Source organism: Physeter macrocephalus, chromosome 20, assembly GCF_002837175.3.
Source record: "Physeter macrocephalus isolate SW-GA chromosome 20, ASM283717v5, whole genome shotgun sequence".
Taxonomy (NCBI): Eukaryota; Metazoa; Chordata; class Mammalia; order Artiodactyla; family Physeteridae; genus Physeter; species Physeter macrocephalus.
The window spans coordinates 89,389,526-89,404,282 of record NC_041233.1 but is presented as its reverse complement, the minus strand read 5'-3'; the positions used below and the strand labels follow the sequence as shown (position 1 = coordinate 89,404,282).

At 32.3% G+C, this 14,757-nt stretch overlaps 1 protein-coding gene across 1 annotated transcript in view; it reads right to left on the bottom strand.

The window, feature by feature from the left end:
- Positions 1 to 14,757, bottom strand: part of ADAM2 (ADAM metallopeptidase domain 2) — a 70,965-nt gene that overhangs the window by 35,275 nt on the left and 20,933 nt on the right. Inside the window, exons 6-10 of the mRNA XM_028481664.1 lie at positions 12,547 to 12,715; positions 7,573 to 7,629; positions 5,579 to 5,650; positions 4,997 to 5,163; positions 3,877 to 3,958 (exon numbers count right to left, since the gene is read on the bottom strand). Of these exons, the coding sequence (XP_028337465.1) occupies positions 3,877 to 3,958; positions 4,997 to 5,163; positions 5,579 to 5,650; positions 7,573 to 7,629; positions 12,547 to 12,715 (547 nt within the window). The remainder of the gene's footprint in view (positions 1 to 3,876; positions 3,959 to 4,996; positions 5,164 to 5,578; positions 5,651 to 7,572; positions 7,630 to 12,546; positions 12,716 to 14,757) is intronic.

Sequence of the window (14,757 nt, the reverse complement as noted above, 5' to 3'; positions counted from 1 at the left end):
AGGTTGGATAATTGGCTCACTGATTTAAAGGCTTATTTTCTGCAAAATTCACTAGATACTAATTTCCTTAACTATTCTGCCTGATTCTGCCTGATATATTGCCTAATCAATTTATCTACACTGCAATATCTCAACTACCATACTTTTATAAAAAGTTTATATCTTCAACTTTTCCTCAATTTCCAAACTGCTTTATCTATTTTCTTTTTTTATATTTATAAAATTTTAGTATAAGCTTGTCAATTTTACCCCAAAAAGCCTGCTGAGATTTTGATTAGGAATGCACTGACATCTCTTCAGTATCGTAAAATAAAACTGAATTCTATACAAAAGAGAAAACATTTCAATAAAGTAAGACAAAATCAATATGAGCATATCAATAACTATAGTAAAAAATTCTGTTACCAAAATGGGACATTTAGAAAAAAATTCATATAACTTTAAATGGAATTAATTCCCCTTCAAAAATAACAACAGGATAAAATAATAAAATACATTTTTTAAAGTTTAGAAATAGAATTGAGCTTTCTTATTACTTTAAAGAATGTCTATAATAAACCAGAATGAACATAATGCCTAATAGTATAATATTGAGAGTTTTTTCCTTGAGATCAGGAATGATACAAAAATGTCTACTATGAATTCAGTTAAATATTGTTCAACTTGAATTGTTCTTGAGATCCTAGGCAATTCAATAGGAGAAAAAAAATTAAAAAAAATAAAAGATAAACATATTGGGAAAAAAAGAATAAAATTGTTTTTATTCACATATGACAAAGTTGGACACGGAAAAATTTAAATCTAAAACTACTAGAAGTAAATATAGAAATATTATTGTATACAAGTCAGTGTATAACATTCAATTGTTTTTCAACATAACAGAAACGCATAATTATACTTAAAATATAGTATTTACTGATATCACCAAACAGTATAGTATTTACTGCTATGCCTAGGAATAAATCAAACAAAATATTTGCAAAACTTCTACATATAAAGCTACAAACAGTTTACACCTGTTTGCTATCTATAGTGCATTTTACTCTAAGTTCCGTTTTCTCATGTTTACTTGCTTCTTATTTAACCAAAGTATATTTTATTATTTTATATTCACCTTCACTTTGCTCTATTAATGTATTTTTTGTAAAGAACTAATGTTTGAACTTAAATTTTTTAAAAAATCCATCAGAGACTCTATCTCTTACTTGGTGAGTTTAATTCATTTACACTCACATGATTGTCATTATATCAGGGTATGTTTAAAACATTTCATTTGATTATTTTCTATTCATTTTATTTTACATTATTGTTTTTAAGTTTCTTCTTCCTTGGCTGTCTTTACATTTCTTCCATTAGACTATTATATGGTGTAGTTTTCTTCTTATTTGTTCTTAAGACCAACATTCATTTCAAATACCCTTACTTCTTTCTAAAACATACCAATATCTTTACTGTTTTCTTAAGAAGACAAGTTCTATAATATGTTTTCATGTCATTTTTATCTCTCCCTTAACCATCTCTACACTATCATAGAATATGAGTTCTGGTTTAGTATTGACATACCTTTCTTTGCCACACACCCCAACCCAGGTATTTTCATTTTAAGGTAACGATAAAATTCAGCAACATTTATTCTCTTTAGTTTTCATAATCCCTGTGGCTTTTCATAAATATAAGTAATTTCTACAAATATGTTCTCAATGTTAGTCTTTTGTTTGGCAAATCTTTTGAGGACTTATGTGCCTGAGAGTATTTTTATTGTCCTTTCTGTTTGAATGAATTTTTTTTAGATATGAATCATGCCTTCAAAGTACTTTTAGCTCAATATTTTAAGCATAAAGTCTTTTTGCATCCAGTGTGGCTTTTCTGACTGTTGAGCGTCTTCACTGTTATATGATTTATTTCTTTTTAGAAACATAACAATTTTCCTTTGATATTTTCATTTTATTGTTGGTATGCATTTTTATCTCTTCTTTTTTGGCTTTCCATGTGTTCTTTTCACCAGACAACCCACTTTCCTCCCCTCCTGCCAGGGATCATGGGGCGACTCCAGGAGGGAGTTCCTCGTGTAGGCACCTTGTTGATCCGGTAGTGGCTGTAGACAGTGTTCTGTGACTGTCATCCTGTGAAATTATCTCCATTTTTTCTTTAGAACTGTTCTTTTGATTTTAATCATCCATGTCTCTTAATTTTATCTTTCCTTTAACTGTTCTGATGCCTTCTGAGAGAGGTCCTAATTAGATAATTTATCTCCATATGCATCAATTGTATCCTTCATGCAATTTATTATAATTCTATATTGCTCATATCTAATGTTTCTAACTAGTCCTTTTCTATGATATTGTACACCTTGTTTTGTTTGAAATTCCTGGCCTACAACTACTCATAGTTCTTCTTCAAGTGGTCAATGCTGTGTAGTGTGCTTTTTTTCTGAGGAAGTTTAATACCCATGATCTGTATAGTCCATGAATTGAGGTCAACAGATAATGTGTCTGGTAGTATGTAATGTATAAAACTCGTGATGCCAGGAACTAATTTGTGTCTGTCCTTGTTAGTGAACTTGCGGCAGGACAGATAAGTGGATGACCCAAGGGCAAACAGCTGCAGACATCAAAAATCTCCTGCTGATTATATTTACTTGCTTCTACTCACCCCAAAACTACTTGGGTTGTGGTTTCACCCATAAACTTTAGGAAGAAGCAGCTTCAGAAGAATGTGTTTCCTAGATTTTATTCCACAGCTCTGGGTGATTAGATAGGGAGGGTGGTGTATGTTTAAATATCAGAGGACAGAGCTTCATCTGTTTTTTTCAACATCACATTCCTGTGAACATCAGCTACTGCTCATTTTTCCAGTGAAAGGTTCGGCAATAATTACCTCAGTGAAGTGTGGAGAATAAGAAAGAAGAATACGAGAAGAGTTCTTCTCTGATTGCTTCTTTCAGTACAGAGACCACTGCCCTCTTTTTCAGTACACAAGGAGATTTCCTCCCACTTGGTAGCTAAGCCTGCTCCATGTGAATGTCTTAAGATTTCTCAGTGTTGCATATGACTAGGTAAATCAGCCAAATTCTAGCTTTTGAGACTAGGTAATGATTTGCCCATAAAACATAAGCCATATTTTCATGAATTATGAATTTTAAAGTTGAAATTTGTCTCCATTTCATTGACTCATCTTCTTATATCTTCACTTAACTTGTGCACTTAAACAAGAGTATTATGCATAGCCTTCCTCAATCTCCAGATTATTTTGTACAAACACACAAAAAATTAAAAAATGCAAGTTTTATACTTCAGAATAACCAAAGTGTTATGAAGTAGGAGCAAAAACATACCAATTTTAAGCACACCAAGATTTTCTACTAAGATAGAAATGCCAATTAGTGCATTTGATTCTGTTATTCTTCACCTATGTCCCAGCAAGCATTTTGCAGCAATTGATAAATAGTTCCAAAAGTTTTATTTTAACTTGCTTCATAATTGAATCAGCTACATAATGAAGAAAATGCTCAATATCTAAGCTTGAAATTAAAATTAGTTATTAATATTGAGTATATTAAAAATTTATGAGCATCTTATGACTATAAAATAGATCACTACCTTAACTTTCTAAAAGAGGATAATTTGAACTCACAAGAGGAAAATTGTAAAAATTTTATATGTATTAAGTAAAATGTGTTATATGTGTTATATGTGTTACGTTAAACTTCTTATAGTTCACACATTTCTGTCAGCAGCAGGAACAAAGATCCCTAGAATCATTATGCAAATTTTAATATACTTAGCCATAATAAAATACAGAAATAGTTAATTGTATATTACTCTAAATAGCATCATACCTATACATCTTAGCCAAGTCACTTAAACCATACCATACCAGAGCAACACCTCCTCCATAGTATTTATCACACAGACTCCCTTGAAAGGTTGCACCAACATAATTTGGTTTTTCTCTGTAACTTAAGTTTAAAAAAGAAGCAAATCATAAAATTTTACAAAATTGAGAACATTTAATATTAAATTTACCTAATATTTTTTGTTTTGCATACTTATATAACAAATTCATAGATATTTCCACTTTAACACTAGGATAACAAAGCATAGAAAAGGACTAAACATGTCTGCTTATTTTGCAAATAGATTTAAAAAACAAATAATAAAAAGTGTATTATCATACAGATTTTTAGAGAATAATGAAGATTTTTTTATGTAATTAAAAATATTACACTAATTCCAATAATGTAAAAATAATAAAAATAAATAAAATTCCTTAAAAGTAGAAAGCTAAGCCAATGAAGCTGACAAATGGGCAGAGTAAGCTTATGTGTTGAAGTCTCCCCTTAATCAGATAGAATTAGCCTGCCCTAGCCATGCAAAGGCATGCGTATTTGTGGGACAAAAACTAACTTAAAAGATTATAATTTTATAATTATATACATGATTTTTACATAATATGGTAATATATAATACATATAGGTTCTGAATATTGATAAGAGAAAAACAAAGAGATTATTAAATAGAAAGGGAGGCTTATATTTTTAAAAGTGCAGCTCATTGTGAATATAGTTATGTCAGAGATATTGAAATGTACAATAGTGTTTCCATTTCATCACTATTTTGTTTTGATTTTATGGAAATAAAGCATTAAAAGAAGGCCATATTACTCTATTCATAGAATTCAGGTATATTTTTTCAGACAGATATTGTTAATATTTTATGTATAGTTAGGCACATTTAATGATATGTTATATACTCAAGGTAAGAAAACGTGGTAATAAGATTGAAGTGAGTTTTAGCTATAAGCCAATAAATAGAGTAATTGATATTAGTAATTCTGCTATAAAACCTGTGTTGTGAAAAATAATATTCACAGGATGTTGTACATAAAAAAATGACACAAGATTTTTTTCCCTAATGGCCTGTCAACTGTCAGAAATTAGGTCAAATTACATATGCTTTCTAATGTATAAGATTTGGTAATGCCAAGATATACTTACACAAGTAAAAATGCCACATCATGTGGACGCAAAACAAGATAAGATCGTTTCCATTTTAAAAATCTGTGTAATAATTCATTGGCATCTCCAGTTACCAGAATTTTATTTTCATCTATCCAAAGCTCTAATGAAGATAGAATTATTGTAATATTAAATGAATCAAAAATCTAAAATAGAAGACATAGAGAAAATATGTTCAAACTACATGGTTTAAATAGATTTGGGAATTTATCTGCAAAAATAAATGCTATACCGATGTAAATAGTAAAAACCTAAACTGTAAATCCGGATTGGATCTTATAAATTCTATTAGCAAGTAATAAATATCACTAATAAAACAAGTAATAAGTAACATTTTGATATGCTTGTGCTTAAGCCAGCCCAACGTCAAGTGTTTAATTTAAGCCTTACAAAACCCTAATTAGGTATTTACAATTATTATTACTCCAATTAAACAGTTAGAAAACTGAAACCTAAGATTATTATATATTTGCCCTCTGAATATGTGTATTCAGGCAGGGTCATAAAAAAAGTCTGAGAATTGTTTAAGTAACACAAACAAACGCAAAAGCAAACACTTACAGCATTGGTCAATCCAATCAACTGGAAAATTTTTTGAGTGACAACAGTTGTATCAGAACCCATATGATTATACTGAAAAAGATAATTGCCTTTTAGATCTAAATATATATTGCTTAATATTTAATGATGGTTATTATGTTTAAAATTTTAAAGTATGAGTTAAGAAATTATTTAAATTACCAATTTATTAGTTTTAAAATATTATTTATTATTATAGACATAACGTGAAAAATGAAAAATATTTAAAAAATACAAAAAGGCACTACAAACTCTTGCAAAAATAAGAGAAGAAGAAAGCCTTCCAAACACATTTTATGAGGCCAGCATTATCCTAATATCGAAACCAGACAAAAACACCCCAAGAAAAGAAGATTACAGGCCAATATTCCTGATGAATATAGGTGGAAAAATCCTCAAGAGAATATTGGCGATGCAAATTCAACAGCACACTGAAAGGATCATACATCATGATCAAGAGGGATTTATTCCAGGGATGCAAGAATGGTTCTATTTCTGTGAATCAGTCAATGTGATACACACCACATTAACAAAATAAAGAATAAAAAAAATCATATGATCATCTCAATAAATGCAGAAAAAGCATTTGACAAAATTCAACCTCCTTTCAGGATAAAAACTCTCAACGAAGTTAATACAGAGGGAATGTGTCTCAGCATAATAAAGGCCACGGCCAACATCATGCTCAACAGTGTAAAGCTAATAAAGATGTTAAAAAACAAAACAAAACAAAAAATCTTCCCTCTAAGACCAAGATCAAGGGAAGGATACCTACTATCGCCACTCATCTAGCATAGTATTGGAAGTCCTGGCCAGAGAGATTAAGCAACAAAAAGAAATAAAAGGTATTCAAATTGGGAAAAAAGAAATAAAACTGTCACTCTTTGCAGCTGACATATATAGAAAACCTTAAAGACTCCACCAAAAAACTGTTGGAACTAAGAAAAATTTACCAAAATTACAGGATAAAAAGCAATATGCAACAATCTGTTATATTTCTTTATAATAACAGGCTATCAGAAAGAGAAATTAAGAAAACAATCCCACTTACAATTGCATCAAAAGAATAAAATACCTAGGAAAAATTTAATCAAGGAGATAAGGTCTTTACACTGAAAACTAAAAGACATTGATGAAAGCAACTGAAGAAGGCACAAATGAGTGGAAAGTTATTCCAAGCTCATAAATTAGAATAGTTAATATTGTTCAAATGTTCACACTAGCCAAAGCAATATACAGATTCAATGCAATCCTTATCAAAATGTCAATGGCATTTTTCACAGAAATAGAACAAACAGACGTAAAATTTGTATAGAACTACAAAGACCCTGACTAGCCAAAGCAAATGTGAGAAAGAACAAAGATGGAGACATCATGTTCCCTGATTTCAAACTATATTACTGATACAAAGCACTGTGGGTGGTATTGTCATTAAAACAGACACATAAATCAATGGAACAGAATAGAGAGTTCAGGAAAAAAACCAACACATTATCGTGGGTTAATTAGTTTACAACAAATGGGGAAAGGACAGTCTCTTTAATAAATAATGTAGGGAAAACTGTACAACACATGCAAAAGAATGAAAGCCAATCTGTAAAGAAGCCAATCTGTAACAGCTACCTACTGTACATTTCAACTATATGATCTTCTGAAAAAGGCAAAATTATGGAGACAGTAAAAAGATCAAAGGTTATTAGACATTATGGGTATGGGAATGATGAATAAAAATTACCAAGAAACTATTTTATAGGTAACAGATGTTTTAATATGTTAATTATATAAAATTAAAAATAAACTAATAGAGATTTGATGTCCAATTTACTACTGATACTAGTAATTTAAATTCATTAAGGCAGAGATAAAGCAAAAATTATCATTTGTTGTCCTGTGTTAAAAATTTATTCCAACACTTTTTATAACCTCCCATTGCTAATATAAATTAACGTAAGACAAATAAGTGAAAGTATACTTACTAAATTTTGTTCAACTACAACATGCATTTCTATATATTGAGAGAAGTCTGCAAGTGGCTGAAAAAAAATCACAAACTTTAGATAAAAATTGAAGAATCATTTAATTATTTTAAGTAATATACTACTTCACAAATTCAACATTGAAAATTCAGTTTTCTATATGAAAATAGAAATCATTTTCAGAATATTGCCTTTGTCATGTCTTTCGCACCTGATCAATCACTTAATTTACTCAGAAAATAACTTTCCTCTACCTTCCATTCTCCATATTCTCACTGGTACTGGGCTACTCATATGATTCTCTTCCCTGAGGAAATTCTTCCCTTGACTTGCCATTATGTGTGTATTTATGTTCGTTTAATGATTCCATTATACATTATTATGCTGTATGATTTTATCTATGGCCTTGAAAGAGTAGGGGCACATCTCTGTATTTAGAGGAGTGGGATTTCATCTGAAGGATAAAGCTAATCCTTGTATAAATCACCGCAGAAAAAAGTGAGCAACAGAGAAACAAAATGACTGGGTTTCATAAACTGCACCATAGATATCTCAGGATGTGGAATCTGGTTATGAGGTCATTTAATTAGACCACAGTGGTTAAATTAGGAACAAATGTGAGGCCCGATGGGCTTATGATCTGTGTGACTTACACTGTGCCAACAAGTAATAATTGTTGTAACTACGTTTAATAAAATATTACTTATAGGGCTTCCCTGGTGGCGCAGTGGTTGGGAGTCCGCCTGCCGATGCAGGAGACATGGGTTCGTGCCCCGGTCCAGGAAGATCCCACATGCCGCGGAGCGGCTGGGCCCGTGAGCCATGGCCGCTGGGCCTGCGCGTCCGGAGCCTGTGCTCCGCAAAGGGAGAGGCCACAACAGTGAGAGGCCCGCGTACCGCAAAAAAAAAAAAAAAAAAAAAAAAAAAAATTAAAAAAAAAATATTACTTATATTCATCATTATTTTTACATGAAGTTAACCTAGGAGGAAGGCACTACGGAAAACTTGGAAGACAGTCTTTGTGGGCTCTTTAAGACTGTAGTGCAGTTAACTCAAAATAGTTTGTTACTAAAATAGCATACCACGTATAAGCACTGGACAAATATATAGAAGCAGAAAAGGAGGATCAAATTTCAAAAATTGAGAAAATTTTTATTATGTGTATTTTAATGTCTGAATTTTTTCCTTTTTACACTGGTATTTAATCCTTTGAAAGTTCAAAACTATCACATTTTAGTTAAACCATTTTCCTTAACATAAAGAGGAGCAATAGCGAAAAACAAATCTAGGATTTAGCAGAGAAAAGTGAAGATTATAGTAATTTAAAGGAAAAAAAGTCAATAAGGTCAGTAAGACAAATTTAGGGGTGAATGATCATTCGTTTTTTCCCTCCATTTAAAAATTCTCTTTTAAAACCTTGGAGACTTGAGGGTTTGTTTTTTTTTAATGCAAATGAAATCCCCTTATGGTCTAATTGGTTTATTTTCATTTCCATCCAAAAGGAAGCACCGAATGCTTCATGATAGTTTTGCTTATAGGATTCCAAAGTTTCATTGAAGTGCCTAAACAAGGAAGTGAACTTTACTGGAGGAGAAAAATAAACATTTATATTAATTGAAACTAACAAAATATTAATGGTTTGAGGGATTCAAAGCTATTTCTTTGTTTTAAGCTACATAAGTGTTAGTTGACCTACATTTCCTGAAGTAATCCTTGTTTATTTTCATCTTTGAGATAGGGATTGATGATATTTAGTTGATTATAATTTATTCATTTATTTACTGGACAATAAGCTTTCATGGGGAAAAGATATAGTCCGTTTTAGCAAAATAATTAAAAATTTAAGACAAAGATGCATAAAAGAATGCCAAGAAATCTGTATATTGGGAAGGTGGGCAGGTGTTAAGATTTCAGAAGACCTCAAAAGCTATTTTATTTAGTAAACGAAAGTAGCCAATAAAGAAAACCAATTTCTTGGAAATGTGCTATATAAAGTTGACATCAATTGCATGAAAGTTTGCTTTGGTCAAATAAACAATAAAGAAATGGAGCTAGGGAAGAAGATTGGAGAACACTACTAAATGATCCAATTGCAATATAGTTGGATTAAAAACGTTAAAGTTAAAAGATACCAAAGCCCACTGGTAAGAATATTCAGGAAGTGAGAGGGACATGAAGATAGATAGATAGATAGATAGATGATAGACGATATAGGTAGATAAATAGATAAGTAGGTGGATAGTTAATGTGTGTGCTTGTGTATTTTGTTTAACTTGGGCAGTCATTATGTCCAATGTAAGATCAATAACTCAGAAAAAAATTGGAATGAGAGTGGGAGATCTATAAATCACAGTAGATAAAACCGTGAAAAAATATACAAGACAATATAAAAGACAAACAAAAACCTGAGACATAACACGAGAAATATCATTGTCTAGAACATGAGTGTATAAGGAAAAGTCAGAGAAAGTGAGATTGAAGGTGAAGCAGGAGAATTTTATCAGAGAGTAAAGCGAGTTGAAAATTCCAGAAAATTTTTATATTATTTCACCATTAACATTATACTTAATGGTGGTGGACTTTCTTCTTAAAATTGGTCCAAGACAAGGATATTCTTCTCACCTATTCAACACCATGCTAACCAGGGCATGTAGGCAATAAAAGAGAAGTTAAAAGCATCATAATTGAAAAGGAAGAACATAATCTTTATTTAAGATGACATCATCTTGTACATAGAAAACTACAAAGAGTACAATAAAAAACTAATACCCAATTTAAACAAGTTTGCAGAATATGAAATCAGTACACAAAAGTCAATAATTTCCAAACATGAATAATGAGAAATCCAAATTTGAAATAAAATTTTAAATGTGAAATAGCATTTAAATGACAAAATTTGTAGAAATAAATTTAACATAAGAAGTTTGGCTGACAACTTGAAGACAACTATACAAAAGATTGTGGTAAAAAATTAAAGAAGACCTAAAAACAAAAAGCTGTTCAATGTTCATGGATAGGATGAGTTAATATTGTTAAGTGGCAATATTTCCAAGATTAATATACAGAATCAACAGAATCCCAGCTTGCTTTTTCAGGGAATTGAAAATAAGTGAATTTTAAAATTTATTTGGAGATTGATAGTATCAAGAATAGCCAAAACAATCTTGAAAAAGAACATTACTGAAGGATGTACACTTACTAATTCCAAAACTTATTTCAAAGGTATAGTAGTAAAAAAAAAGTGTGGCTCTGACATAAGAATAGACATAAGATCAATGGAGTATTATTGCAAGTGCAGAAATAATCCCTAACATCTATGGTCAACTGATCTTTGAAAAAAAGGGCCATGAAGATTCAGTGGAACAAACATGAGTCTTTTCAGCCAAAGGTGTTGGGAAACCTAGATATGCATATGAAAAATGATGAATTTAGAGCCCTCCCTCACTCCATACAAAAATTAAATTAAATTGGATCATATATTGAAATGTAAGAGATTAAAGAATAAAACATTTGGAGGAAATATGAAATAAATTTTGTAAACCTGGTGTGATGGTTAATGTTTTCTGTGAACTTGCCTGGGCCACAATGCCCAGATTTTTGTTCAAAAATTATTCTGGATGTCTCTGTGAAAATGATTTTGGATAAGATAAACATTTAAATTGGTGGACTTTTAGTGGAGTAGATTACCCTTCATAATACGTGTGGAGCTCATCTGATTAGTTGAAGGCCTTATTAGAACAAAGACTACCTTGTAAGCAAGAAGGAATCCTTCCAGCTGACTGCCTTTGGACTTGAATACAACTCTTCCCTTGTCTCCAGCCTGCCAGTCTACAGTCTACTCTAAATTCTCTCATTCTCCCTCTCTTTGTGTGTGTGTGTGTGCGTGTGTGTGTTTACATCAAATATATATGGGTGTGTATACACACACACACATATACATATATTCTGTTGGTTCTGTTTCCTTGGAGAAGTGTCTTTCCTGAAAGATACCCTTAGCCACTGTTGGTGCAGAGCTGAGATTGTTGAAAACCAAACTCAGAATCTCATTTTGTGAGTGGATGAACTACAACACAAATTGAATTTCCACCCTCACAGGGTGTCTGCTGGAAGAAATAAGATCCTAAAAATTGGAATGGGGGTATATGGGAAACTCTGATGAAGCTGGGGTCACTAAACCACTAAATTCTTTTTTTAATAGATAAATAAATATTTATTTATTTATTTTGGCTGTGTTGGGTCTTCGTTGTTCTGCACGGGCTTCTCATTGCAGTGGCTTCTCCTGTTGCGGAGCACGGGCTCTAGGCATGCGGGCTTCAGTAGCTGTGGCACACGGGCTCAGTAGTTGTGGCTTGCGGGCTCTAGAGCACAGGCTCAGTAGTTGTGGCACACGGGCTTAGTTGCTCCATGGCATGTGGGATCTTCCCAGACCAGGGATCGAAACCATGTCCCCTGCATTGGCAGGCGGATTCCTAACTACTGTGCCACCAGGGAAGTCCCTAAACTTCTAAATTCTGATGAGTCTTCTTTGCCAGTAGAAGCAGTCTCTCCATCCCTGGATAAGGATATAAAGAAAATGTAATGGCCTACCCTGAGGCAGTTGCCTTAAAAGACACTAGTGATTCTTCTCAGGATCCTAGATAAGCATCTTCAATATTTATGTGAATGTCACTTATGTTTATTATATCAAAACTTTGATATAATGGATATGGAGAAAGGAGAGCATCCGCAGACAACAAACGTCTGGATCACAGGGAAAGATGCCACTAACAGCAGAAAATGCCATCTTGGTGTTCTGGAAAACTGAATGACTAGTTTTAAGACTTACAATATGTTATGAAGTTTCTGGTATCACTCTCTCTCTCTTTCTCTCTCTCATATACATATGTTAATGTAAATAATTTTTTATCAGAAAAAATACATTGTTTATATTGCTGTATAGTAATAACCATATAGCTTACTCAATTGATCACTTACCTCTACACTTTGTATTTTATAGGGCTTTTCTCTTGACTCAATATCCTTCTCAGCATATAAAGAAGCACCTGTATTCCTATGGTTTACTTGATAAATCACATGTTCAAAACCAACTGAAGGCTCCAAGGGCTCAATTCCATAACTTACATTTTCAAATTGTAGTAAGCCCCTACAAATTCCAAAAACTAAGTGAATAAATAAAATAGTTCATTTTTCACAAAGTCAATAAGATGACACAATCAGTTTTTTTTAATGGTATGCAGATTATTTTCATTCTTAGCCTTATGTGGTAAAGTAAGAAAAAGTTACCGAGTATCCACAAATTTACTGAGTGGAACAGAGTAGTAATGCTATTGGTATTTACCAAGCTATTAGTACTCTGTGGTCTCCACATACACTAAAAAAATCTTAATTCAGGAGAAGAGTAGGAGACAGTACAAGAGTCTCCATGCTGTGCTTTTCCAATGACAATTTCCCACTATAAGCCATGCCTCACTTTAAAACTTAGCAAAGATCAAGGAAACTAAAACCTGGTTCTTTGAGAAGATAAATAAAATGGATAAACTTTAGCCAGCCTCATGAAGAAAAAAAGGGGAGAGGACTCAAATTAATACAACTAGAAATAAAAAAGAGAAGTTGAAACTGACACCATAGAAATACAAAGGATCATAAGAGACTACTACAAGCAATTATATGCCAATAAAATGAACAGCCTAGAAGAAATGGACAAATTCTTACAAAGATACACCCCTCCAAGACTGAACCAGGAAGAAATAGAAAATATAAACAGACCAATCACAAGTACTGAAATTGAAAGTGATTTAAAAACTTCCAACAAACAAAAGTCCAGGAGCAGATGGCTTCACAGGCGAATTCTATCAAATATTTAGAGAAGAGCTAACACATGTCCTTCTCAAACCTTTCCGAAAAATTGCAGAGAAAGGAACACCCAGAAGCTCATTCTATGAGGCCACCATCACCCTGATACCAAAACCAGACAAAGATATCACACACACAAATTACAGGTCAATATCACTGATGAACATAGACGCAAAAATCCTCAACAAAATACTAGCTAACCAAATCCAGCAACACATTAAAAGAATCATACACCATGATCAAGTGGGATTTATCCCAATGATGCAAGGATTCTTCAACATACGTAAACCAACCAGTGTGATACACCACATTAACAAACTGAAGAATAAAAACAATATGATCATCTCAATAGATGCAGAAAAGGCTTTTGACAAAATTCAACACCCATATATGACAAAAACTCTCCAGAAAGTGGGCATAGAGGGAACCTACCTCAACATAATAAAGGCCATATACGACAAACCCACAGCAAACATAATTTTCAACAGTGAAAAACTGAAAGCATTTCCTCTAAGATCAGGAAAAAGACAAGGATGTCCACTCTCTCCATTTTCATTCAACATAGTTTTGGAAGTCCTAGCCATGGCAATCAGAGAAGAAAAAGAAATAAAAGGAATACAAATTGGAAAAGAAGTTAAACTGTCTGCAGATGACATGATACTATACATAGAAAATCCTAAAGATGCCACCAGAAAACTACTAGGGCTCATCAATGAATTTGGTAAAGTCACAGGATACAAAATTAATGTGCAGATCTGTTGCATTCCTATACACTACTAATGAAAGATCAGAAAGAGAAATTAAGGAAACAATCCCATTTACCATCACATCAAAAAGAATAAAGTACCTAGCAATAAACCTACCTAAGGAGGCAAAAGACCTGTATTCAAAAAACGATATGATACTGGTGAAAGAAATCAAAGATGACACAAACAGATGGAGAGATATACCATGTTCTTAGATTAGAACAATCAATATTGTGAAAATGTCTATATTACCCAAAGCAATCTACAGATTCAATGCAATCTCTATCAAACTACCAATGGCATTTTTCACAGAACTAGAACAAAAAATTTCACAATTTGTATGTAAACACAAGAGACCCCGAATAGCCAAAGCAATCTTGAGAAAGAAAAACGGACTAGAGGAATCAGGTTCCCTGATTTCAGACAATACTACAAAGCTACAGTAATCAAGACAGTATGGTACTGGCACAATAGCACAAATATAGATCAATGGAACAGGCTAGAAAGTCCAGATATAAACCTACGCACCAATGTCACCTAATCTATGACAAAGGAGGAAAGAATATATAATGGAGAAAAGACAGTC